Below are 23,393 nucleotides of genomic sequence, written 5' to 3'. Positions count from 1 at the left end.
TCGGCTAAGTGCTAATATACCATGGAAATAATAGTGATACATTAGAATTAGGCTATAGCCCTATGTAAGTTTGCATGGGACTTGTGCACGTTGCCCTATGCTAGGATAGAATCTAGGAATTCCTGATTCATGCGATTTGAGAAATGCTTTGCATGTCGTTCCAGCGCCATACGCGTGGACTCTGCTGCATTTTGTGCTTCTGGGTAGTCTGAATACGTCTTTCTGCAATATTTCCTCTTTTTAACAGTTTTACCTAATGCCTCTTTGCGTTTCCTTTCAGCTTGCCTGCGCCACACTTCCGGCATGATATCCTTTGTAACTTCATCCCACAGTAATGTTTTAGCTTCCTTTTCTTCTGGGCTTAGTATCATTTTACTGAACTCGCGTTCATCATCTTCATCATCTGAGCTCAGGAACCCTTCACCGTTAATTTCCGGTATTGCGATAGTTGTACATGTAGCAGTTTCTTGTGTCTGTTTATCTTCATATGGTATTATTTCCGTTGATTGGTTGCTTACTACCCATCCCAACTGTGGCGTAGCTTCGATGATGCTGTTTGCTATGCGATTAATGTCGTTGGCTGTGGGCTCGTCTGAGCATAACAATTCATTTGGCAGCTTGAGGTCAATATCACCAAGTGCTGGCAATTGCTTTGGTGATAGCAGTGGACTCAGCTCTTCGCTTGTTTCCGATGGTCGTGCGTTATCCGAGCATGTAGAGACGGTATCCGACTCCAATCGTCGTTTCTTTTCAATTGCTAGCATCTTGGTTACCATACAGGGTGGGTATGGGTTTGCTGGGAGCTTTTCGAGGTCTACAGTATCGATTTCGGTGGTCAGTAGCCTTGCGGTGGAGGTTCCTCTGAATTCCGAGAGTCTCTTCATGATGGTTGGGTGTGATATTCTCACTACGGATGCCACTGCTTCTGCGTTTAATGGCACTCCGTGTATACGTGCTGCTACTACCAGTGCAGCTCCACATAGTCCTGTTGGTCTGCGTCCTGTGCATAACCAATCTCTTCTCATGGCCTGTATTAATCTAACCCCTGTTGTGATAATCTGGTCCACTTTATCCTTTAGTTGTAGCTCGTTAGCAAACCTTTCGAAGAAGATGGACGGGTCAACATTTGGCACTTCCAGGTGTAGCATCCTTACTAGTTTCATGAACACCTGTCCTATAATTTTTACTGGAACTTGCAGTACATCAGCAAAATCGATAAGCAAATACGGTGCTTTGAATCTGCGGCACGCTGTGTATAGGCAGCAGCAGGCTACATGTTTATTGTTTCTACCCATTGTGAAGTTGCGTTGTACTGCTAGTGAGTATATCCGTGTAGCTTTTGTTACCAATTCGCTTGATATATTCAGGTGGCATGCTGTCCTCTGTATATTTTGTTCTCCGCGTTTAACCAGTTGATCCAATGTCTGTGATGAGCTATATTTCAGTGAGCCCATACCACCACCTCCGGTGGGTACGAACCTCCCGATGAGTGTGGAGTTTCCCGCTGGATTTTCTGCATATTGTACAGCTTCCAGTACGTTATTTTCCTGTAATACAGCTCCACAGTTTCGGCAGACGAGTTCACCCTGCTGCTTGCAGGACTCGATCTGATCCGAGCCACAATACTTACAAGTTGATTCTACTGATTTTTGCATTAGTTTATTTATGATTTTAATGACTGTTTGCGCGTTAGCGCGGCTACTGCCAAGGATGGGGGCGCTCGCGCGTACCCTACTCGAATAGCAGGTATGCTATATCTGATCCTAGGAATTCGTCATCGCTTTCTCCAGTGCTGCAGCATTCAATCTCTGTTATTGTTATAACATTAGATGTGTACCCTTACCTTTGGATGAGCGTGTCTCTAACACACTGGCGTTCATTTGCGTCATTTTGGCATTTGTCCTGGCATCTTGGTTCTGTTGGATATGTACTGAGTGTTGTTGTACCTACTGCTACATTTGCTTCTACGCCTGCTTGGAGCAGTGATCTTGAATCTATCGAGTTTTGTGCGATTACTTTGGTTAGGAAGGTTAGACATTCGTGTTCCTGTAGGTATGGCATCAGCAACTTGATTACCTCTACAATGGCACTATAATTCAACAATGCCTGTACATTTACTTCACCTTGTACCACTACGCTTGACAATCCTGGGTGGCACTTGACCATGGCTTCATATAGGCTGCACATGGTATTTACAAATTCCTTTATATAATTCGAGCTTCCATCCCTTGTGTTTGACCAGAATCGTTTATAGGCGGTCGTGGTTGATCCGTGTGCCTCGGCGTTACCTAGGTTCAGGGGGTCGAATGTCCGCTGTGACTGCAGCTGTTTGTGCAGCACTAGAAGCACTTCGGGCCCGAACGCCTGGAACAACTTCACAGATGATTTATCTAGCGTCACTGCCGTTTTGGCATATGTCCTGAGTAACCTCAGTGCTTCCGTTATACATCTACAATGTGGCCAGCACAGTGCGCTACAGAGGCACTGCAATATACTCGTAAGCAGCTCTCGCGAGCCAAAAACTACCGATATTTGATCTGATGAGCCCATTATAACGTCATCTGACCCGGGTTGTGACTCTGGCTCGATTATTTGGGAGCTGCGTGCCCTGAGGAGTGTGGCCACTAATGCCATTAGTTGCTGCCCAGTTTCTATACATGCATATACCCGTAAATAATACAGATGCATTATCCTGGACTCCACCATTTCACTTGACTCATGTTCTTTATCGGTACCTAAAAGATTGCGTTGCACTCTATTCAGTGCTTTCCATTCTGAATTAATCCTTTCCGATATGGTTGCTATAACCTTTGGCAAGATCCTGCGTAGCGACAGTTTAGCCGGTATCATTGCGAACTTAAGGAATTGGGCCAAATGGAACATTGATACCCACTCCAGTGGTTCCACTAGTGCTTCTGCGATGATGGTCTCTTGGCACGTTTGTATAGTTTCCGAATTCTGTATAGCTGCTGTGGCAAATATTTCACCACATAGCTTTAACGCAGACTGCCTGAGTAAGAAATCATGTCTTCTACACTTCCGTACCAGTTTATTATCTATATTCGCGGGTATGCTGAAAACCGCTTCTACAAGTTTCCGGAGGCTGTCTTCACTAGCTATGGCTTCATTGAACCCCTGGAGTGCAATCCATTCCTCTTCTCCTGGGCTTAACACTGCCTTTCGCCAGTCACTTTGCGTCCTGAATCCTGGTTTCCACATACCTGACATTGCTGCCAGTATGGTACATATTGATGCATTCAGCTCCGGCAGCATATCTTCTAGTGGGTGCCTAGATGCCTCTTTCCTGTCATCCTGTGGCATTGCAGCGCACCTAATTATATACAGCGACATCGTGAGTACTCTTCGCAGGTTTCTTCGTCCCTGGTCCAGAGTATTTTCTATTGACTTAGCACTTGGGAGGACCTCTAATCTTGTTGGTGATCCTATCTGGCTTTCTTCTAGATGTTGCGATGGGTTTTGTCCATAGAGTATATCAAACAGGAGAACTGGTCTTTCGTCTGGTTTAACTGAGGTCAGTTTAGCTGCCAGGGCTTTGATCTCCTCAGCGTGTGGTGCGATAATTTCATGTGTCAACCGTTTCAGAGTTTCGTAGTTCTGGAGGCACGACGTGAGTGCCACTAGTGCCTCCAGCAAGAGGTCTCTATACATCTCATCCTCTGCCATTGCCAGGCAATGCCTAATCCTGTGTACTATGGGCTCCACGTATGGCGACACCAGCGCTGAGCAGTTTTTGCACAGTGCTATTAGCGTCACTAACGCCGCCTTGCAGACTTTATTATCTTGCATGGGTCCTGCATTTTTTACTAGTAGCAACGTGATGACGTATTCCAGGATCCGTTCCAGTGGTTCCGGGCTATACATCAGGAGGTGCGCTGAACTGGAAAGCATACTGAGCCTGCGCACTTCCAATTGTGCGCAGTGGACCCCTGGTAGTTGCAGCCCTATCATGTGGAGTAAATAGGTCATTGAGCTTGATATCCAGGTATCTATCATTTCGCCACCTGACTTGGCTTGTGCTGCGTGTAGCACTTTACTTGCTGCAGCTGGCTGCAGCCACTCCGGCACTTTAGTATTCTCCGCTGTTACAGTGGCGTCTATGGTTGCGCTCCGCAACCTGGACAGCGCCGCCTCGAACATGAAGCACGTCCCGTCGAACAGTACCAGCTTTTTACACGTCCACTGCAACCGTTTCTCTGATATCCCCGGCATTGTGCACGCACTGGCTCCCATTACACATGGTGATTCCATTACAACGCTTTGCGCCGTGGTGAATATATCCGCTAGTGCCTTGATGGACATGTTCATGTAGTCATGGCTCACGGTGCACAACAGCGATACGCAATTCAGTATCGCTGACCTCAGTGATGCAAATCTGGGTTCGAAGGTCTTTAAGTGTCCCACGCAGAACTCGTCGTCTATAGGTGTATATGCGAATAGCAGCTTGGACCATCTTTGTGCCCTGACTATAGGGGTGCTCACTGCATCTGCGATAAAGGCGTCCATCGTTGCCGATGATATTTGGTCGGTGCTATCGTCCTGTAAAGCTGCATTTCCCATTTTCAGGGAGCGTATGAAAAGGATCAATAGCATCCTGCGATGATCAAGCCACCTTATTGCTGGGTTTGGTACAAACTGCCCTGCTATATACTCGCCTACAAGTCTTCCCTCGCCCAGCGAGGACATTCTGCGTAGCATGACATTCAGTGCGTTAACCGCACAAATTGCGATTTGCATGGATGGGTGCATCACCAATCTGCCTATGACGTAATCGCACAACAGCTTGAGTGACTCCGTGTCTACATTGCCTAGTACATAGATTCCATTGCGATCGAAGAGTAGCTTTAAGGCCTGTGCCAACTGCAGCTCGTCACATGCAGTGTCTAGGGACGTGTCCAGTGGTATCGACTCCCCAACTGCTACTATATTTCGTAGGAAGCGCCCTAACTTGGTTCTATATACACTTTCGTTAGATAGGTCTACTTCCGGGTGCTTTGGCATATTTTTCAGTGGTTTTAATACTACGTTTGTGCATATGTTGTGCATCGTTTGTATTATATCCGATCTATGCTGCGAGTTGGCGTTGATCCTAAGGAATTCATCCACGTCAAATGCCACAAATATGAATCCTTCCATGTTCATTGACATATTGCGGAATATGGTTATGACCATGTGCTGCATTTGCGGGTGGCCATTCATCATGCCCAGCATGATAACTCTACGTATCAGCAAAAAGATATCGCATATGTTGTTTTGTAGCAAAGCCAAGACCTGGGTTCTCTTCTTATACAACAGCTTGTTCTCCATGCAGTCGCTGATATCCGCTGATATTTCTGAAAGGAGGCCTCCAAATATCCGCAATTCAGCCAATGTTTGCTTGCAGGCATTGGCGTCGTTACATAACGGGTTCAAGCGTGCATTGATTGACTGCAAGCAGAATGGTATTAGTTCAGTCCATCCCACTGGCCACTCTCTCATGGCTATGGTGGCCAAGTACTGCGTTACTTTTGGTATGGCCAATGCGTTGTATTCCGCTGCCACGGTAGCTTCTAATCTACCGCCAGAGAACAGACATTCAGCATCGCGCTTGCATCTTGTTTTAAGTTCTTCAGTCATGTTATGCCAATTGTTTTCAAATAGCTTCACCAGCAATGTGAACCCATAGAATCTTAGTAGATCCACACATTCAATGTAATTTTCTCTGGTAGCTGCAGCTCCCTTGGTCGATACGAATGCCAATACCGCTTCATCGCTACTGTTGTGTGGAATTTGCGTGAGTGATATCAGTACATCGTACGTCAGCGTCAGGTGCCTGTGGGTTTCCACGGTTAGTGGGCTCTCGTCGCGGCATTCTACCAGCTGCTGCAGCTGCTGGGTTGCCGCGTAGCTGCCTTCATGGGCCACGAACACCGACGCTACGACTTCGCTTCGAAACATGATCGCGAGGTCGTTGCATCACTGTGTAGATACACATCCCAATGGTGTTGAGAGCACCTAGCGCGCTATGACATTGTTTTCATTCCATTTGTAGCCTGGAATATCACATTTAATATGTATTTATCAAAGTTATGTTCGATTTACACATCGTTAGTCTACTGTGTTCGCCTGCCCTATTAAGCCCTCCTGGCTACGTGGGAACCTTCCACGCGTTCGGTGTATCTCATATTTGGTATCTTTCTTTACACCTTCCCGAAATAACACCTTCATATGTAATTATACAATGGTTTATGGCATATTTAGCGTTGATTGTTGAGTCATAGCTCAGATTCCTTAGGGCCCATTGTGATGTTTTTATCTACGTTGATCAAGGCACATTATTGTGGAATCCATATTGGATATTGTTTCCAGTGGTAGTGTGATTATATTGTCTAGTGAATTGCTTGATTATGTTGTATTAAGTGTAGGTTAATGTGACCTTTATACCGCATGGTGAGCAAGCGTGTAGTTTTCCTGGGTTCCTTGTGCTTTTCAGTTTCCTCTGTTGCTGCTGTTATTTGGAACAAGCGTAGGCAGCACGCTCGCCGTCACGCTGCGGTTGTTCGTGACATCCAGCAGCAGATCGAGAAGCGCGGCAAATCCGGTTAGATGGGTCTACTGTATATGTAACATTTACTGCAAAATTACTGCGAGTTCTATTTCCCGGCGGTGTATTGAGAAAACAGCGAGTGTTACAATTTGCCGCGGGTACGACGTACATCCCGGGGTCCCATGAAGGGTCTTCTAAGGCATCGTATAAACGGGGTCCAGAAGTTCAAGCGTGACGAGCACTTTCTGTACTTGCGCCAGTATGAACCTCCCGGAGCTAAGGAATCACGTGCTGGTTCTGATCGTCCGTGTCACCCGGTTAACGACCAGTCGCAGTGGGATTCATTTTTGAAGCTGCAGCGCAATTCGTCCTTCATACAGCCCAGTAGCGATGCGCCAGTGCGCAAGCGCATACGCAGGCTGACGGTGGCCGCAGCGTGCTTCACAACTGTAGTGTTCGCGACGGCGAGCGCCATCGGCGTGTTTTGGTAACATTGCATTAATTAGTGTACATATCATCATCCGAGTACTGCGTGAACAAGTTGCATGTCTTGGGTCTCCAGTGGTAAGCTGTGTCGCGTGTATGTAGTAAGGATGTTACCGAATGCGCGGTAGCGTTCCTTGAACAGCTGTACGCTGAGATCTTGGGTGGTTGGTGGTGAATCTTCATTTGGGTCGATACCGAACGATAGTTTCATGTTGGCGGTAGCGAACGTCTCTACCATCGAGGACATATCCCCGTCGTTCTGTAACCTTGCTGCATGTACCAAGGCTACCGTATGCAGCAGGTTGTAAAGCTGCATCCACGCATATAGCCGGACGCCGTCTATTTGCGGCTGCTGGATGCCGAATGCCTGCAGGTCGTCCGATATCATGTCATGCGTGGAGTCCGAGACGACTATCGGCTGCTCCTTGTAGTCGCGTATGCGATCGGGCCATTCTATCTCATAAGCTTTAACGTCCCTGACGTTACCCAGGTGCGTGGCATCTGAGTGTACGGGTTGCCTAGTTCCCGGTGCCAGTATGGTGTCATGTAGCCCGGAGCCCTGCTCGAATGCCGCATTACCCAGGAGGAACATGTTGAACAGCGCGGCAATGTTGGCCGGCACCTTCAGGTACTTGCGACCATCAGCATCGGTTGCTGTAATGCCCTTGAAAGGGCACTTCAAGAGTATATCCCAGAGCTGAGGTAGTCGGAGCGCAGTGTGGTTATCAACCATTTTCTTGGCGGGAACGCTGCCGAAAGCAACTACTCTGGCCATAAAAGTTGATACGTAGCCATCATGGCGGTGCCAGTTAGAATTCAGGCCCCTGTTAGAGTCACCTAGATGCTGCCCTGCAGAGTTGATTGCATGGAATGCAACACAGATCTGAGATAAATTCTCTTTTGGCACTTCATGATACAGATCCACCAGCTCCTTGAACTCTTGGAGCAGTGGCTTCAGCAAATCGCCAAAGTACGTTTTGGACACGTGACCTGACAAGCTGTAGTACGAGGGTATGACTGCATCGTTGACCTCATAGACGTTCAACTTGGGCATGCGCAGGTCAACGTACCGGTTGTACAGATCTATGCTCACACCGTAGAAGCGAGCCATGACACCACCCAGTACACTCAGGTTATGCCAAGCCATGTCATAGAGGCTGCCGAAGGTCTTTTGCAATATGGCAAAGTCCAACATGCTGCTGGGATGCTCCTTTTCCAAACTGGATGCAGTGACCGTGGCGAACATACCACCGAGACTGGCACCGTGGAATGCAAGTTTAAACTTGTTTCCATTGGGGAAATTGTACCCGAATCTCCTGAGCAGGCTTTCCGCAAGCATCTTGGCGTCGTGGAACAGTGATGACTGGATGGTTTCACCACGCGAGTCACATACCTGCGCGTAGTTGAACATGTAGACGTTCCGGCCCCTGGCCATGTGCTCGTAGATCTCATAGGGCACGCCAACCTTGAATTCGTAACATTCAGAGTTGTTATTGAACATGAGCACCATAGGGTGCTGAGAGAAGCGCTCTTCGTATCCCTCGCTGTAGAGTAACTCAAATATATCAGTGCCATGCAGCATGGACAGCTGCGCATACAAATCCTTATCATCCGGGTGAAAGTCAGTTATCTGCCTCTGTTTTGCCTCGGCTTCCTTTACCAATGTTTTATTGGCAATCAGCATGGCATCTATGGTGGTGTGGAAGTTGGGGAAGTTCTTCTGCACATGGAACTGCTCCAGTTTACCCATGAAGCGGAATAGGGCCATGTATTTCTGTAGCCGGTAGCTACCAAATGTAGGCCTGGGCGAATATATAGCCTGGGTCATACGACTACCCTCGGTGTGACGTTCAGTCAGGCCTACAATGCGATGCATCAAGCCCTTGCAAAGGGCACTGATGGTCTTGATTTCAGGAAGCCTTTCCACTTTAGACAGAGCCAAACTTATTTCTACATCAGTTATCATGTTCATGTTGGCCCTGTACAAAGCAGCCAGCAGCGATACTTGACTGTGCCTCACCGCAGGACGGAGCCATATCGAGTCGAACAATGGTCGAGCCTCAAATCCCTCACGAATAAAAGGAACCATGTCATGAAACACTTCCATGCGAATGGACTCCGGTTTATGTATCGGTAGAGCCACTTTAGACATGAGCGCCATGAGTAACTTGAGGTCATAGTAGAACTCGGTGAATGCTGCCGTGAGTACATGGTTCAAAGATCCGTTCTGAAGTAGGTACATTCCCGCATATAGAGTGTAGATGTCGTCTAAAGATGACCTTAACACCCCTATATTGCGCATATGGCCTTCCTGTTGGACAGATAGCCCAGCATCCAGGTTGCCAAGTGCAGTAGTAATGGCCTTACCAATAGCATCATTATGGCGCAATTCGATATAACGCAGACCTACAGTGGTCATAGCCGGAGTTAGCAAGTAACATCTCACCGACCATAATACAAGCAGCGATACTATCAGAGGCTGGAGCGCATAAAACCCCCAACGAACGAATTTGAATAGTGTGTAGCTCAACGCTATGTATGCAACCAGGATAATAACATATAGTAGTACTCTACCCACACCCTCGAGCATTTTATCTACCTCGCATTTATACTCAAATCGTCCCGTCTCGCTTTCACCAAGACACTCAATGCCCTATGTTAGGCAGCGCAGCCTCACGTCCGGTGGCATATAGAGCTTAGAGGGACCCCAATTACCTATGAAATCCCATACAATATTTTACAAACGCATTTACAGTATGCATGTCGCTCTTCCGGGCCGCTTTATACACATTCCGTAGGTGCTCAGCGTCGATGTGTACTATGGAAGGAGGAGATGGACGACGTCCATAAGCGTCTGTCTGAGGTATTTAATGCGTTGTACAACCAACATCCACCCAGGAGGCGCTGTTTAAAATAAGTTTCAGTGATATTCTGCGAACTTTGGAGTCGTCTTTACACCTGCCGCAAAATGCAATTCACAATGCGCAACGTTTCCAGGCGCTTACCCAGCGCGTATGTGACCATTGGTTATAGTATACCTTGTACAGCTATACCTGCGACCCGATATCGCATCGCGTTGGTACCTGGATCAGCATGAACGTGGCTTGATTGATGTATGTAACCTGTATGGCATATATTATACACAGGACCATAAGATTAAATCGTTTCGCGATATTTGCGTTATGCTGTTAGACCGTTATTCGGAAACAACGCCCTTTATTATTAAGTGGGTCCATATGCTGATGTGTCAAGTGTTTCAGAGGATGTTGCCAGCTGTGCCTGGTTGGCGGCGAGCTTGGCCGGCAGTCGATGAGCATATCAGCCGACGCCTGTCTAAGCTCCGACCAGGATGTGGTGAGTGTGATTCTGGAGGTACTTACCCCGCTAATGGATATGGTTGATTCCTTCACTGTTGTAAGTTACTGCAACAAAGTGATGCATACCTCCTAGGAACTGCAGTACAACCTGATGACCTCACTTACTCGTTTACCTCATATGCATGAATTCGCAGGTAATACACTACGTTATTGTTATATCAACTTTAGGGTGCCTCCAGCCGTTCATCCACAACATCGTATCGGATGTAGTCCGTGATCCTTGGGGATCTGATTATCTGGGTCTTTTGGGTACCGCCTGCCTAGATGAAGATAATTTGATTGACCTTTTGCACTACAGGGTATCGGAACGCGTGATCCCCGAGCTGCGCAGGTACGAGTTGACCATAGGCAAGCTTTATGGCAACCCGCAACACATCGACCGAGTATGCAAGGTTTTACAAGTTGTAGGCCTTACCGTGAGTGGCGTACCCGGTACCCTGCTGTCGCAATTTATCGGGGATATAGTGATCCCAAATTTAAAGGCCCTTATAGGTGAACGACAGGGTACGGCCAGACTTAAGGATGGCGAGGCGCGTGTTTGCAGTGCTTTGATAGAATTCTGCCGCGATGCCATGCGCGCCAGTGACTTCACTTTTGACGAACTATGTTTTGGTTACCACCTGTTCGACCTTTTGTTAGTCCCTGTTAAGGAGGCTGGCGCACAGCCCTTGGTTCTAGCAGCATCACTGCGGTGTCTGGCGGTGATACTCGGGAACCAAAGAGTTGGAGAGACCTTTGTCGCCACCTTCACCGAGGACGTTGACGTAAGCGTGCTCATGTCGTACCTCAAGGCTGAGCGGATACAAAAGTTAGCTGATGAACGAAGTGAATATGCGCTGACCCTAGTCACCGAGCTTGCATCGTTCATCGCGCACGTGTTGGACCTCGTGCCACACCACCCGCGAGTTCGGCAGCTGGTGGATATAATGTACGAAAAGGGGCTCCTGGCACTGGTCATTGACTCCATGGCACACAGTGCAGTGGATGCCACTGTCAGGGTTGCTTTAGTACGCGCTTTGGTGCGGTTTCCACTAGACAAGATAGATGCGGGTGCCATGGCCACGATGTTAGGTATTTTAGTACCCTCTAGTTTGCGCGACTTTGAGCCTGAGGTCTTCGGGTATATCGTGGATGCGCTTCGGCATAAGCTTGAGTTTTACGCCATTGAGCCTATTATCGAACGGACATGCTGGCTTTTAACGGAGACTTTAAAACGATCGGATGCACATTTGTATGAGCAGGTCCATTTGAAGTGCGCGTCGCTGCTGCATAAAGCCAGTACCATGCCCACTGGATGCCTGGTCATCAGGGATGAGTCTAAGGCAGTAATGCTACGCAAGGCGTTGCGTTTTGAACAGGAGTTTTGCGCATACGACCACGCTGATATACGCGTTGAGCTTAGTTGCGTTGGCGGTGACGTTGAATTTATAGCCCAGTGCATGTTCGACACGTTCCGGGTACGCACCAACAGCCGCCAGATATTCCGGGTGTTCCGCGCGTTGGAAATCGCACTCTGCGGTAGCCAGGACATGGCTCTGGAGCAAAGCCTCCAGAGCATAGATTTGATATGTGCCGCTGAAGTGGAGGATTTTAGCGATACCTGCTTCCGGCCTGTGTTGTCGGTACCAGTTGAGGATATTAGCGACCCCGGTACTGTATCCAGCCGTACAACGGTATCTATAGACGAGATTGATGCGCATCGTGACCATGAGCAGCAGGTGTTTATACTAAAGGAGATGCCGAAGCGTATAGTGTCATACCTCAGCCCGGAGTATTCCCATACATTCAGTGAACGCTACCAGCGTGAGCGTTCTCGGAACGAGCATAGTGAATACTGGGCTGGTATACTTAAAGGACGTAAATTGGATAGCGAGGCCGCTAACGAAGTGGAGACCATTGACTGGACAATTAAGTGTTCGAAGGTATTCAGCGGAGATGCCTTTGATGACGGTCCACAGCTAGGCGACGCCATTATAAGCCCGATTGACAAGCGCGCACGCAGGATGCTATCATACACAATTGGCCAGAAGCTGAGCCAATGCCATAACGATATTGCAAGCGACGACCCGTTTTATCAGGTTCTACCCAAACAAATGCTGCATCGGGTGTGGATCAACGAGTCGCGTAAGGTCATTAACCCCTGTTTTGCTGTGTCTAGCTTTTTCCGGACTTTGTACGGGCTGATGTCGCCCAGGACCTCACGGGTGGTGCGTGACGTTCTGCACTTACAGTTCCGCGATCCAGAGTTTGTGCGCAGTCTCATTAAACTTACCGCCTGTTCCTCGTTCTTGGATGCGAATATTACCGCTAAACTGTTTAAGCTCGCTACCCGTGCTTTGTATATAGACACCTTCCTACAAGCTGAGTCAATGGATGCCATAGTAGTTTATGACGTGCTGTCCAGGTTTGCAGCTGGTCTTTGCGTGCCCTTATCGGATGTTACAGCCAGTGTCAGCGTGGAGTGGGTGGATGCCGGGATGACACATGTACAACTAGTTATCCTGCGTATGATACAAATGCTATCAACATTTTGCAGGCAGCTTCCGTGGGTCAAGTTTTCTAACATCGCAAAAATACAGGACCATTTCGTGGAGGAATGTGTCATCAGGTGCGTACCGGAGCATGTATTACAATTTACACTTGGTATTATGTTCCAGGTAGTAGCGCTGGAAACGAGTAATAGCGTAGGCACTTACGTGTCACATTTGTACACCTCTCCACTACTGGAGCACATACGAGAGGCGTGTGCTGACCTCGCAGTTGCGGTATCATGCTCCGCCAAGAACACACACTACAAACATGTGCTACACGCCATAAGTGAGCAGCGCGGGTCCAACAACTTGCTATTACGGCCCAGCTTCGTCAGCGACTTGCTGCGCCGCATACAGCTGGCGGCCCTGGCGCGGCAATTCCAGAATAAAATCTCACAAGGACGAGCTGAGCGCGTATTGCTAATGGACGATATATGGTTGATCACAACCCGTGTACACAACGCACTTATCGCAGTCACATCACGAGCCATATACATAATCGGAGCTGGAGAGCCCAGCGAATTCGATATTAAAAGCAAGTTCAGCATAAATGCAGCAGTCATAGAAGTCGAAAAGGGACTTCTACATGTTATACGCCACAGGAAGAAGGCAATCGCAATTACACTTCGGCATACACCCCCCGCAGAGTTCCGAAGGTTCGTCACCGAAGGCGACCGCAGCACTATGAGCACGACAGTAGCTCAACACTTGGGTGAGCCCCTGACGTATTTAGGTGCGTGCAAACACGAGCAGCGCTTCTGTTTAGTGGCAGTGACGAACAATCACCTGGCCATCTTTGCGCTGCGGTACCAGTCAGTGCTAGAGACTGATGATCCAGAAAAGGTACTTGTCACCAGTGAATCTGAGGAAAGTAACGATACTGCAACTGAGCCCATTATGCAGTGCCTGTGCTATGAAATATCCAAGGTTGCATATAGCAGTGACCTCGGGGTACAGATTACACTGGAAAAAAGGACAGACGACAATTGTTGGGAGCTAGTGTTCGTATCTGATAGCAGAAGGGAGGCTTTCAAGAAGGCACTGGCACAGTCGATAGGACACCTGGAGTGGTTCAGACACTGGGAAAGTGGCGCCGACTAACCTACACGCATAAAACGGTAGTAGTAAATTATGCACGTAGTAGATAGTAGAGCAATGCCACCAAGCCACAAACGCCTGAGTGGTGTGTATAACAAGGGTATAACCTACCTGCGACGGGAGTTCTTACTGCGAGCTACTACCAACGACTCGATGTCACGCAGTGCCTCCTCGCTGTTGTCATAACTCTCCTTCAAGTTGCGCTCAATGGACTTTAATCCTCCGTCCTGCACTGATACTATAGTAGCAATTTCGCTGAAGATACCACGAGCCTGCGTTATGGTACAGCTAAACAATAAACATACCTGCTCTATCTGTGATCTGATATGGCTTATACCCTGATTGCGAGTCTCAATTAAACTATCAGTCAGGCTACTGCTACCCTCGAACTCAATCAAATCAAAATGTTGAATGGCTGAAACCTCATAATCAGGGTCTGACTTGGCAGAGTTGATGAAGTTGTAGTCCACTTCGCTATTGCCAGGAACGTTATAAACCAGAGGGGTAGGGTTAACAGTGTCTGAAGTTGCCATATGTGAGCGACTTTTAACTTCGTCAGCAAGTTGACGGGCACGTGATACCTCACGATTAAATTGTGCCTTCAACTTGTCCAACGAAGCCCTGGAATCCAATAAACCAGGGTAACGTGCGATGTCGGACTCCCATTCACTCAGGTAGCCTTCAGTCACGCTAATGAGTGCGAATACATTATCTATCTTGTTTTGGATAGTAACAAGCAATCGTTGAGATACGAAGCGATTTGAAAGGTCACCAATCTGAGATTTGCTTATGAATGTCCTTCTAAAACCTACGTTATGCTCCGTGTACAAAATCTCGGCACGGATGTGCTGCAAATTAGTGGCAATCAACTTTTCATACTTCAAGTTGGAAGGGCCTGAAGTACATGGACCAAATGGAATCAAACATACCGAAAGATGGCGGATCAAACATAACCGACGCCATATTGCGATATTGATTCCAGCCAAAGTGTTATCAGTGAGTTATACAGTCCCAGGTTGGATATATGTAGCAGCATACGGTTACACACCTGAGCCGTACACACTTCGTATTACCCAAAAGGATACAAACGGGTCCTAGGAATTCATGTATATCACTACATATTAATAAGTACCTGTTACACCCACTGTGTGGTAGCTTAACCGTTGAAATCTTGGTTATCGGGCCATTACGGGCAACAACAACATGCCTTCCGACGGTTAGTCCTATAAAGGCTACACATAAATTGTAGATTCAGGGTATAGTAATCAAACAAACCCAGATATCTACTATAGCTTGCTATAAGGTTTAACCTTTGTCTAGTACCTGAATCATGGAAGCGTATCACTGATTAATATTCCATTTAATAGCATAGCTACTATACACCTAGAAGAACTGTGCCTTTATGACATCAATTGCACGATGATTTTGTGCTAGTTGTTGGTTACTCAGTGCTATGTTGTGACGACATCGATATAACATGGTGGCAAAAGAGGATGGACGCCGTCTAAAGCACGGTCTTACCTTAGTACACCCGGCAAATCACCTATACTATCGCCATATACTGGGACAAATAGAACAGGCGCGGAGACTAGGGAATACGCACCGGATTGTTACCTTGAATAAGGTGAGTTATCTTGTTACTTTGGATAAAGTTGAATCATATTTGATTTGGGCTAAAACTACTAGCATAAGGAATCCAGTGTACGCCATGTCCATCGCAGAGCTTTCTATATGCAATCGCTGCTAGGTACTTCCGCAACACAACTGGGTAGCAGCAATTAAATATACGAAATATACACTAACTGGACACATTACCACGCAGGCGGCAGTGGCCCTGGAGAGGTACCCAGTACCAGTTAACAACGCGGAGGAGGCACTGAACGTGGCAGGAGTAGGTGAGGTGGCGTCAAAAATATTCGAAGCGTAAGTAAAATGGATTACTTAGACATGCCACAGCGTCATAAAGAAACATGGAGAGCCGAAACCCACCCAGGAACAGTGCGAAGCGCACGCTCAGAAGGTGTTTAATAGAATCAGAGCATTTCTCGACATAACCACCTTTGATGAAGATATAACGGAGTTGACTGGTGATTGGAAACCGAAGAAGTATTCCAACTCATGGACATTCATCCTGGTACTAGGATTGTATACTGATGGCAACAAGAGGATCTCTCTAGAGCAGATATTGGACTACTCAGAGGACATACGAGCTCGTATACCCAGTTGTAGACTCAACAATTTTGAATTCCTCAAAACCCTGATTGATAAGGGTATAGTTGAGTTTTCTCGACCAAGCGAATCACACCTTGCGCGAGGTAGTAAGGACAAAACGTCCACGGAGTACGTGTCACGTTATAGAAGATGTTACGATTACGGTCTCACTGCCTTGGGACAGTGCTTGGCGGAGGAGATTATATCAAACTGCGAGGTGCCCATATCAATAAATGAGAAGGGAGTGCCTGTATTTTCACAGGCACCTACATCAATGTCCACAGCACTGGACCCAGATGCAACTGCGAATCCATATGACCTAGAGGAAGATGATATATTTTCCATCAGCGAACTACGTTCATACCGTTGCGTATACGACTCACAATTTAGCGTGGGTGCAAGGTTGGATGTTAATGATATTAGCCTCCCGCCGTCACTCAGGTCCAATGGCACACTTGATTTGGATTGCTATATAGACTCCATCAGCGGCGGTTCTAAAACGAAGTCGAGGATGACACCCACGGCATCACCTGGAACCAGGCAAGGTGATCTTTCTAATAGTGGAACGAACACATTGAATAACGCAAGTGATCAGCAAAACCAAATGGAATCTAGCAAGACACCGAATATCACCAGCGAAAGTGTCAACTCATCCAATGTCGTACAAAGGCAACCATCGCAACTACTACCTAGGCTGACGTCATCTATTAATGTTGGCAGCGATTCCGCTGCATTCGTATCGTATCCAACTGGCACAAGGTCTTTTGGTGATAATGAAATGGTAACGGCTAGCAGTGTGGGTGTAACATTCAATACACAAAATCTTACCAACCAAGGGTCTACATGCGATGCGTCTTACCAGAGTTTGGACAATTTCTGCTATTCGGCGTCCGGGGATGTTGCGGATGCAGGCTCGGTACCTAGCGACATCTATCCTAGGAGCAGCCGTATAGAGACCATGAAACTATATGATGACCTATCGGATCCATACGAATTAATGGATGACCATGGACAAATATCGGATAGATATCGCAAGCTAATGGAGGACTACAGCGATGTTGCGCGGTGCTACAGTCAGGGTTATGAGTATATAGAAGCCCAGACACAAGCTTCAGTAGGACATGACGTTCCAAATAGGGCAGAGCTCACGTCACCTGGTACCCAGGAGCGGTTACAAAATTGTACTTCCACTGTAGGTTGCATTGTAACGTTGATATATATGCTCACAGGAAACTAGAACACCGGTAAGGAACTTGTTGGACCTAGGTTTAACCCAACAGACGCCTATAGAGATCAGTAGTTCAAGCAAGAGTGATAATGACGTGAGGATAACTACAATGCATACACGCGACGCACATGTCTCGACTCCTCCAAAGTTGGTACCACAACGTGAACCTGTTTTTGATCTAGACGCTGCATTAAATGAATACGAGTTGTTGACAGTGGTTGACAACCGGGAGATTCATGATGCAGCAGGGCGTTACCAACGCAGACTTGTTGAGTTGTACACTGGGAATGATAAACAGCTTGTATTCCGGCAATTACCACTTGGTGATGTCATATGGCTCTTGAAGCGGAAAACTGACGCTGGTAATATCTCCACACAAGAATGCAGCACTCCGAAGACACCAAGAGCCCGGAAGCCCAAAAGGCGCAATACGCAATCGTTGGCGGGCGATTACGAGTATAACGATAGAAGTGACGGCAACGCTTCAAAAAGCGCATCGCGAGGTAGAAAGAAATGTGACACCGCAGACGATCTCGCGGGTGCGTATGTACTGGAATGGGTAGTTGAACGTAAGACTACAGCTGATTTGGCTGCGAGTATAAATGACGGGAGGTATTACGACCAGAAGATACGCATGCTTAGGCTTACGGGATTCAAACACGTGTGCTATATCTTTGAGGATATGGAGATTGGTTCTGCTGTATCCCGTGTCAGCGCAATGAGCGGCAGAGTGAGCAAAGCTAGCATAACATCGGCACGAATACATACACAGATGGTTACAGGGTTCAATGTGTTGCGCACCACTGGTATGCCGCATACAGCTGCCAGTATAGCTTTCATGCATATGCACATCGGAAAGGTTCTCCAAGGGCGTATACGCCAGGCTAATCTTACTTCAGCGGAGGAGTTGCACTCGATGCTGGGGAAGCGATACATGACACTTGCTGAGTGGGAGGTGCGCAATAGGAAGCAGAACCAGATGACTTACAAGGAACTGTTTGGGAAGCAAATAAGAGCCATACCAGGCTGCAGTGCCAATGTTACACAGGCCATACTGGATACGTGGCCTACACCTCACTTGCTAGCCAAGGGGATATCTCGGTCAAACCTGGCACAAATCAATGCAACATTGACCAAGAAGCTCCCAAAGTCTAAACGAGCTCCTATCAGCAGTAAGGTAAGTTGACAAATATTAAGAATATAAGTCAGCAGATGTACGCATTGTACAAGAAGCTATACACTAAGCCCAGGAATGCACTCAGTTTAAGTACCGGCGGACGCTTGGAAGCTGCTGCTGGTAGCTTGTATGAGGACCTGGCATATACAAACTTGTCATGTCAACTGTAACAGCGTGAGTGCTTGGATACCACAACTAACCTGATGGACGCGAATCGCCTTGAGGCAAGCCAACGCACGGTCTAGTGGCGTCAGAGAACCCAACTGACCTACGCGGTGGCATTGCCCTATCGGAAGCAACCCGCTTTAACATATACAGGGTCATACGCTTGGTACGGTGCACCATGGAACGTATAATGTTTTCCATGACCATACACGGCGTGCGCATCTGGTCCCTGCTGTAGTACACAGACGTGTGGGAGGGACCTGACCGCACAGACCTCAGGGAATTACGAAACAGAGCCCGCAGCGCAGCACCGAGCACCTTATACCGCAAACGGCTGATTATAGCAGATAGAAACCCAATGCGCGCAGCACTCAAACGACTGTCACGACCGCCAGAGAGAGTCATGTCAATAGCCTTTGAGAGCTTTGACTCACGGAACTCGGGTATGGAACGAGGTTGACTTGGACGAAATTGTCCAGAGGATCGGCATCGGCGCACCTCTTGAAGCTCGTATACCAAACGCTCGTTCTCAGCCATCAACATCAGCTGCTCCTGACGAAGCAACCTTAGTTGCCCCTGAGAAAAACGCAGTGAAGTTCCATCTTCAGGAACGCCAACATGCGCTTGTGAACCGAAAGCATTAACTTTTAGACGATTGAATGCATATCTTTTGTTGTAGGTAGATAAAGTGTTGCGTTCACAAAGCGCGACTAATGACTGCAAGGCAGCGCCGCGAAGTATCAACATGCGATCCAAGGCAGCCGCAGAAGATGATGCATACGACTTTGAAGTACGATCAACTTCCGTCATGGCTGATAGAGCCGAAAAAACACAATAGATAGAAGCGTGTGAACGTGCATAGGCACACAGCTTACGTTATGGCGCCTCCTACACGTACAAGTGAGAAAACGCCTGCTAATCACTATAGCAAAATGTATTCACCCATAAACGAGCTCATGTGTATGTGCTCCGAATGTAGGCTAGTATTTTGCCAAAAGCGATGATTGAGATCCACGGCGCACCCTCTCCAGACATGGACGTCCACTATTGGGAACAATTGTGTCATTTAGACAAGCAATCCCCTAGAACACGGGATGTGTAACAAGTAATACCACTATTTGGGTATCACACATCATTACCTTGAGCCACCACTTCTTTATCCAAACGATTGCCAGAATTACGAGGACGACGACGTCTACGACGCCTTGTACGCGTTCCTGCGTCTTCTTCAGACTTTTCAACATCCTCAGTAACGGGTTCAGCGTTCGTTACAGCACGCTTGTCAATACCACTGTCTATCTTAGACCCGGTGGCACTTTCCATATTTGCCTTGTCCCGGTATGCATTGCGCCTGTAACCGCGATCCCTAACAACCCTCTCTTTGGGAGGATTTGGTTCTTCCGATGTACCCTTAGGGGTTATGTTAACTTTGCCCCGGCGTAACCCACGACGTGACCTATTATACAACCTAACACCACCAGCTGATAAATCCCTCATTATCTCATTTAAGCTCATCTCAGTGATACCAAGAGGGACCAAGTAGTTATTTGATGAGAGCAATGCATTGGTAGCTTGCATCTTGCTGCTCATCACAGGGGTGGTCCTAGGGATGGGCCTAGGGGGTGGCTTTACATGATTAGTTGAAAACCTAGTAGACAAAAGAGCATTTTGGGACTCTAACGTGAGCGGCTTTTGCAAACTGTTGCTGATCTCAATGATACCTTCACGTTTACGATTTCCATATTGACTTTGCCGTTTCCTAGTTTGGTTTCTCCTAGGAGAAGCAAACTTGTGCTTCCCAAGGGAAACCGATTTCCCAGAATTCAATATATTATTGATACTCGATAGCGACACTGGCTCGGTGAGGGTTAAACCGCTGGAACTTATCATCCGTAAAGTATCACCTAGAGTGTTCCTCAACTTGAGTAAATAAGGAATCTCCTGGTCCAGCAGGGGTAGCCGACGAACCATTGCACGATAGAAATTCTCGGCAGTGTTCTTTGAATCAGCTGCCATTGCCACTATCACAGCAGCGTAGTCGGGGAATAGGAATGAATCACTCTCGTCAAGCACCCTTGCTGCATAGTTGCGGAACGATATCAAGTTTAGCATCATGTTGAGAGACAGGCTGTCCACTTTGCTAGGGCACTGACGGTTTTTACGTAGTGCCTGAAAAGCACGAGGTATTTCATTGAACACAGGATCACGATATTGGCGAAGACACACCTTTTTGCTGGCCAGCATGATACGCCAGATGTGGTTGTCAAAACAACCAACCATACCGGGGATGTTGTACTTGAGGTCCTGTTCAAGTGCCGTATTCTTCAAGGCACTGTACAGATCAAGGAGGTAATGCGTATCCGCGGTAGCATACGTCAACATATCTCGGGGAATTGGTCTTATACGCCAATCAGCCAGTTGGTATGATTTGTCCAAATGAATACCCAGAAAATGCCTGACCAGCGATGATAGGGAGTGACCGCAACTTAGACACAGGACATCCGCAGCCTTTAGGGTGTCGAACAGGTTAACTACATACACTCCAAAATCACGTTGTAACCATAGAATGTCACTTTCTGCTCCATGCATGACTTTCAGTATTCTAGGGTCAGTGGTCACATCGTTCAGGCGCCACATCTCGTCAAAGATGCTGAATGGGTCAATCACCCAGTCATCGTCGGCACCAGTAATTTGAACCAGACATACAAAACCACGGTAACTCTGGGTGCTGTGATGCTCTACGTCAATAGCCACTATAGAACACTTCTTTAGTAAAGTAATCATAGACTCAAGCTCTTCAAGAGTCTGGACTAGCTTGCACCTTTTACAAGAACCAGAAGGACCCGTAAAGTTAATATGAGGGTCCATTAGACTACCTCCACCAAGTGTCTTGAAACCACGGTGGGAATGACGTTCAAAGTTAGTACTCCAATCAAGAGCATTCAGCTCAGCACTGTAAGGGTGCGTTAAGGCCGGCATCCGTTCCTTAGGGTAGGTGTAACCCTCAAGGTAGTCATAACTAGGATATACCTTAGGCACAAATCGACGTTCTAGACCAGGATCTGATTCCACAGGACCTGGATAATCAGTACGAATACCAAGCCCACTACCGCTTGGGTCAAGCGGGTTGAATTTAGGGAAACGTCGACGCTGCAATAAGCGCAGAGAGAAGTTGTCTATAAGGTGATTCCATCGGTGCTGCCGGTGTTTACGGACCCGCTTATACGACTCCGAGTGAATTTCCAAAGGAAAGTGATCAAGGCGAGATTCAAAGTCATTTGATTGATTCTTACGAGCCACATTACCGCCCTGTCGTTGAGTTGTTATCTCAGTGGTAGTCTTTATCTTTGAAGGATAATTTTCATCCTTCAAGAAGTCAGAAACAGCCTGCTGAGGGTCATTGTGATGAACACTCAAGCCCAAGTAAATCTCCTCTGAAAGCGCCTCCAAAGCCTGAGTTGACAAAATATCGTCATAGTCCTCAAAGCCTATTTTACGAAACAAAGGGTCGATAGCAGAAAAGGTATCTGTGCATTTACTAGAGAGACCGAAGAGACGCGAGCTAAAGGAAGAATCATTCACCAGGACGGAGTAGTCAATTTCCGTAGGAAGTAAATTTGACGCCTTGGCAGCATCGCTGGCGGCAGTAATCAACTTGTTCAAGTGTGACTCCACAGGAATGGACCCTTCATCCTGCGACGTCAACAAGCCGTACTCCTCAGGCGTCTGTAACTGCGAATCCAAGAGGTCAACAAACATGTCCATAGTAACAAAATTTTGTACAGACCTCGGTCACAGGGCCTAGATTCGTACTGCAAGATTTACGCACGCTCTAGATAGCACAGGGAACCATTGTGCAAGCACCAGAATGTGACACCTAAATCCAAATAATAGATTCAAGCACGCATATAAATATAATAAATATTTTAGAAGATACTGAAATGCAACTTATAGCTGGGTCACAATGTGTATATGGGAGTATCAGTGATCGCGTCAAATGTGGATACTGTCTGAAGGATTCACAAAAGAGAAACACATAACTACACGGTATAGCGATCATTAAAGTTGCTTGTAATATCAATTTACGATAGGTATCGCGCTTTATGGCGCCGCGGTGATCAAAGCCATGGCATCACCCTTTAACAGAATAGTGCCCAAAGCCCTGCGTTCCTGCTTCTTTACGTAGAGCTCCTCTACATCCTCTAGAACCATGTTCATATATTCGTCGAATCCCTAACACTTAGTAAAACACGCATAGCACATAACTTACACGTATCTTGCCTTCTATCTTCAAATTAGGTTGGTCGTAAAGCCAGATCTGCACGCGAGTCCCGCTCGTGAAAAACCGGAAGATCTGGTTCTACACATAAATAAAGCTAGGAAAAAAGACGTTAGTACTCTACAAAAAAGGTAGATGTAGCCGAGCCCGGTATTATACACAGGCCAGGCAAGAACTGATAGACAGGAAAACTTACGATCGGCTGGGTCATAATCTGCTGGAGCTTATCTTTACGGCCCACCATTGTTGTATTAGTGATTATTTATATATGAAAAAAAATGAAAATTCATTAGAATT

The 23,393-nt window shown here is 47.2% G+C and overlaps 10 protein-coding genes across 10 annotated transcripts; 3 read left to right on the top strand and 7 right to left on the bottom strand.

The window, feature by feature from the left end:
• Positions 1-65: 65 nt before the first annotated feature.
• Positions 66-1,665, bottom strand: BBOV_IV002720 (Transcription factor TFIIB repeat family protein). The gene has a single exon (XM_001609387.2). It carries the CDS (start codon positions 1,653-1,655, stop codon positions 96-98), a length of 1,560 nt encoding a protein of 519 aa, XP_001609437.1. The 5' UTR covers positions 1,656-1,665; the 3' UTR covers positions 66-95.
• Positions 1,666-1,729: 64 nt separating this feature from the next.
• On the bottom strand, positions 1,730-6,075 carry BBOV_IV002710 (Exportin 1-like family protein). Its single transcript, XM_001609386.2, has 3 exons — positions 1,951-6,075; positions 1,844-1,916; positions 1,730-1,808 (listed from the first exon to the last, which is right to left on the bottom strand). Exons 1-3 carry the CDS (start codon positions 5,953-5,955, stop codon positions 1,732-1,734), a joined length of 4,155 nt encoding a protein of 1,384 aa, XP_001609436.1. The 5' UTR covers positions 5,956-6,075; the 3' UTR covers positions 1,730-1,731.
• Positions 6,076-6,196: 121 nt separating this feature from the next.
• BBOV_IV002705 (putative integral membrane protein) lies at positions 6,197-7,049 on the top strand. The gene has a single exon (XM_051767525.1). It carries the CDS (start codon positions 6,727-6,729, stop codon positions 7,033-7,035), a length of 309 nt encoding a protein of 102 aa, XP_051623618.1. The 5' UTR covers positions 6,197-6,726; the 3' UTR covers positions 7,036-7,049.
• Positions 6,738-9,631, bottom strand: BBOV_IV002700 (uncharacterized protein). Its single transcript, XM_001609385.2, has one exon. The coding sequence runs from the start codon at positions 9,618-9,620 to the stop codon at positions 7,062-7,064; it is 2,559 nt and encodes an 852-aa protein (XP_001609435.1). The 5' UTR covers positions 9,621-9,631; the 3' UTR covers positions 6,738-7,061.
• A 198-nt stretch (positions 9,632-9,829) lies between these two features.
• BBOV_IV002690 (uncharacterized protein) lies at positions 9,830-14,050 on the top strand. Its single transcript, XM_001609384.2, has 7 exons — positions 9,830-9,893; positions 9,929-10,042; positions 10,078-10,143; positions 10,177-10,256; positions 10,291-10,444; positions 10,481-10,541; positions 10,576-14,050. The coding sequence occupies exons 1-7, from the start codon at positions 9,864-9,866 to the stop codon at positions 14,037-14,039; spliced, it is 3,969 nt and encodes a 1,322-aa protein (XP_001609434.2). The 5' UTR covers positions 9,830-9,863; the 3' UTR covers positions 14,040-14,050.
• BBOV_IV002680 (putative integral membrane protein) lies at positions 14,035-15,064 on the bottom strand. Its single transcript, XM_001609383.2, has 5 exons — positions 14,966-15,064; positions 14,849-14,931; positions 14,342-14,812; positions 14,148-14,308; positions 14,035-14,114 (listed from the first exon to the last, which is right to left on the bottom strand). The coding sequence occupies exons 1-5, from the start codon at positions 14,997-14,999 to the stop codon at positions 14,036-14,038; spliced, it is 828 nt and encodes a 275-aa protein (XP_001609433.2). The 5' UTR covers positions 15,000-15,064; the 3' UTR covers position 14,035.
• Positions 15,065-15,383: 319 nt separating this feature from the next.
• On the top strand, positions 15,384-18,853 carry BBOV_IV002670 (uncharacterized protein). Its single transcript, XM_001609382.2, has 5 exons — positions 15,384-15,660; positions 15,859-15,959; positions 15,993-17,439; positions 17,477-18,652; positions 18,688-18,853. The coding sequence occupies exons 1-5, from the start codon at positions 15,514-15,516 to the stop codon at positions 18,820-18,822; spliced, it is 3,006 nt and encodes a 1,001-aa protein (XP_001609432.2). The 5' UTR covers positions 15,384-15,513; the 3' UTR covers positions 18,823-18,853.
• BBOV_IV002660 (uncharacterized protein) lies at positions 18,731-19,821 on the bottom strand. The gene is made up of 2 exons (XM_001609381.2): positions 18,853-19,821; positions 18,731-18,816 (listed from the first exon to the last, which is right to left on the bottom strand). The coding sequence occupies exons 1-2, from the start codon at positions 19,625-19,627 to the stop codon at positions 18,734-18,736; spliced, it is 858 nt and encodes a 285-aa protein (XP_001609431.2). The 5' UTR covers positions 19,628-19,821; the 3' UTR covers positions 18,731-18,733.
• Positions 19,822-19,852: 31 nt separating this feature from the next.
• On the bottom strand, positions 19,853-22,609 carry BBOV_IV002650 (3'-5' exonuclease family protein). Its single transcript, XM_001609380.2, has one exon. It carries the CDS (start codon positions 22,580-22,582, stop codon positions 19,943-19,945), a length of 2,640 nt encoding a protein of 879 aa, XP_001609430.1. The 5' UTR covers positions 22,583-22,609; the 3' UTR covers positions 19,853-19,942.
• Positions 22,610-22,903: 294 nt separating this feature from the next.
• Positions 22,904-23,375, bottom strand: BBOV_IV002640 (putative small nuclear ribonucleoprotein E). Its single transcript, XM_001609379.2, has 3 exons — positions 23,293-23,375; positions 23,088-23,177; positions 22,904-23,050 (listed from the first exon to the last, which is right to left on the bottom strand). Exons 1-3 carry the CDS (start codon positions 23,338-23,340, stop codon positions 22,919-22,921), a joined length of 270 nt encoding a protein of 89 aa, XP_001609429.1. The 5' UTR covers positions 23,341-23,375; the 3' UTR covers positions 22,904-22,918.
• Between the last annotated feature and the right edge of the window lie 18 nt (positions 23,376-23,393).

The sequence above is a fragment of the Babesia bovis genome, assembly GCF_000165395.2.
Source record: "Babesia bovis T2Bo chromosome 4 map unlocalized Chr4_2, whole genome shotgun sequence".
NCBI lineage: Eukaryota > Apicomplexa > Aconoidasida > Piroplasmida > Babesiidae > Babesia > Babesia bovis.
The sequence above is the reverse complement of the archived record's forward strand: the minus strand, read 5'-3'. Positions and strand labels throughout refer to the sequence as shown.

What these genes read in the sequence shown, in the direction of transcription:
- BBOV_IV002650 (XM_001609380.2), bottom strand. Translation starts at nt 22,582, where the DNA reads ATGGACATGTTTGTTGACCTCTTGGATTCGCAGTTACAGACGCCTGAG.
- BBOV_IV002720 (XM_001609387.2), bottom strand. Translation starts at nt 1,655, where the DNA reads ATGCAAAAATCAGTAGAATCAACTTGTAAGTATTGTGGCTCGGATCAG.
- BBOV_IV002660 (XM_001609381.2), bottom strand. Translation starts at nt 19,627, where the DNA reads ATGACGGAAGTTGATCGTACTTCAAAGTCGTATGCATCATCTTCTGCG. An exon ending in AGGCGATTCGCGTCCATCAG is followed by an intron (nt 18,817 to 18,852) that starts GTTAGTTGTGGT and finishes ACGCTGTTACAG; the next exon opens with TTGACATGACAAGTTTGTAT.
- BBOV_IV002640 (XM_001609379.2), bottom strand. Translation starts at nt 23,340, where the DNA reads ATGGTGGGCCGTAAAGATAAGCTCCAGCAGATTATGACCCAGCCGATC. An exon ending in AGATTATGACCCAGCCGATC is followed by an intron (nt 23,178 to 23,292) that starts GTAAGTTTTCCT and finishes ATTTATGTGTAG; the next exon opens with AACCAGATCTTCCGGTTTTT. An exon ending in AGATAGAAGGCAAGATACGT is followed by an intron (nt 23,051 to 23,087) that starts GTAAGTTATGTG and finishes ACTAAGTGTTAG; the next exon opens with GGATTCGACGAATATATGAA.
- BBOV_IV002670 (XM_001609382.2), top strand. Translation starts at nt 15,514, where the DNA reads ATGGTGGCAAAAGAGGATGGACGCCGTCTAAAGCACGGTCTTACCTTA. An exon ending in GGATTGTTACCTTGAATAAG is followed by an intron (nt 15,661 to 15,858) that starts GTGAGTTATCTT and finishes ATTACCACGCAG; the next exon opens with GCGGCAGTGGCCCTGGAGAG. An exon ending in TACAAAATTGTACTTCCACT is followed by an intron (nt 17,440 to 17,476) that starts GTAGGTTGCATT and finishes ATATGCTCACAG; the next exon opens with GAAACTAGAACACCGGTAAG.
- BBOV_IV002680 (XM_001609383.2), bottom strand. Translation starts at nt 14,999, where the DNA reads ATGGCGTCGGTTATGTTTGATCCGCCATCTTTCG. An exon ending in TCAGATCACAGATAGAGCAG is followed by an intron (nt 14,309 to 14,341) that starts GTATGTTTATTG and finishes ACCATAACGCAG; the next exon opens with GCTCGTGGTATCTTCAGCGA. An exon ending in AGTAAGAACTCCCGTCGCAG is followed by an intron (nt 14,115 to 14,147) that starts GTAGGTTATACC and finishes CACACCACTCAG; the next exon opens with GCGTTTGTGGCTTGGTGGCA.
- BBOV_IV002705 (XM_051767525.1), top strand. Translation starts at nt 6,727, where the DNA reads ATGAAGGGTCTTCTAAGGCATCGTATAAACGGGGTCCAGAAGTTCAAG.
- BBOV_IV002690 (XM_001609384.2), top strand. Translation starts at nt 9,864, where the DNA reads ATGGACGACGTCCATAAGCGTCTGTCTGAG. An exon ending in TCCATAAGCGTCTGTCTGAG is followed by an intron (nt 9,894 to 9,928) that starts GTATTTAATGCG and finishes ACATCCACCCAG; the next exon opens with GAGGCGCTGTTTAAAATAAG. An exon ending in TCCAGGCGCTTACCCAGCGC is followed by an intron (nt 10,043 to 10,077) that starts GTATGTGACCAT and finishes TACCTTGTACAG; the next exon opens with CTATACCTGCGACCCGATAT.
- BBOV_IV002710 (XM_001609386.2), bottom strand. Translation starts at nt 5,955, where the DNA reads ATGTTTCGAAGCGAAGTCGTAGCGTCGGTGTTCGTGGCCCATGAAGGC. An exon ending in GCGTAGAAGCAAATGTAGCA is followed by an intron (nt 1,917 to 1,950) that starts GTAGGTACAACA and finishes CATATCCAACAG; the next exon opens with AACCAAGATGCCAGGACAAA. An exon ending in AGAGACACGCTCATCCAAAG is followed by an intron (nt 1,809 to 1,843) that starts GTAAGGGTACAC and finishes TAACAATAACAG; the next exon opens with AGATTGAATGCTGCAGCACT.
- BBOV_IV002700 (XM_001609385.2), bottom strand. Translation starts at nt 9,620, where the DNA reads ATGCTCGAGGGTGTGGGTAGAGTACTACTATATGTTATTATCCTGGTT.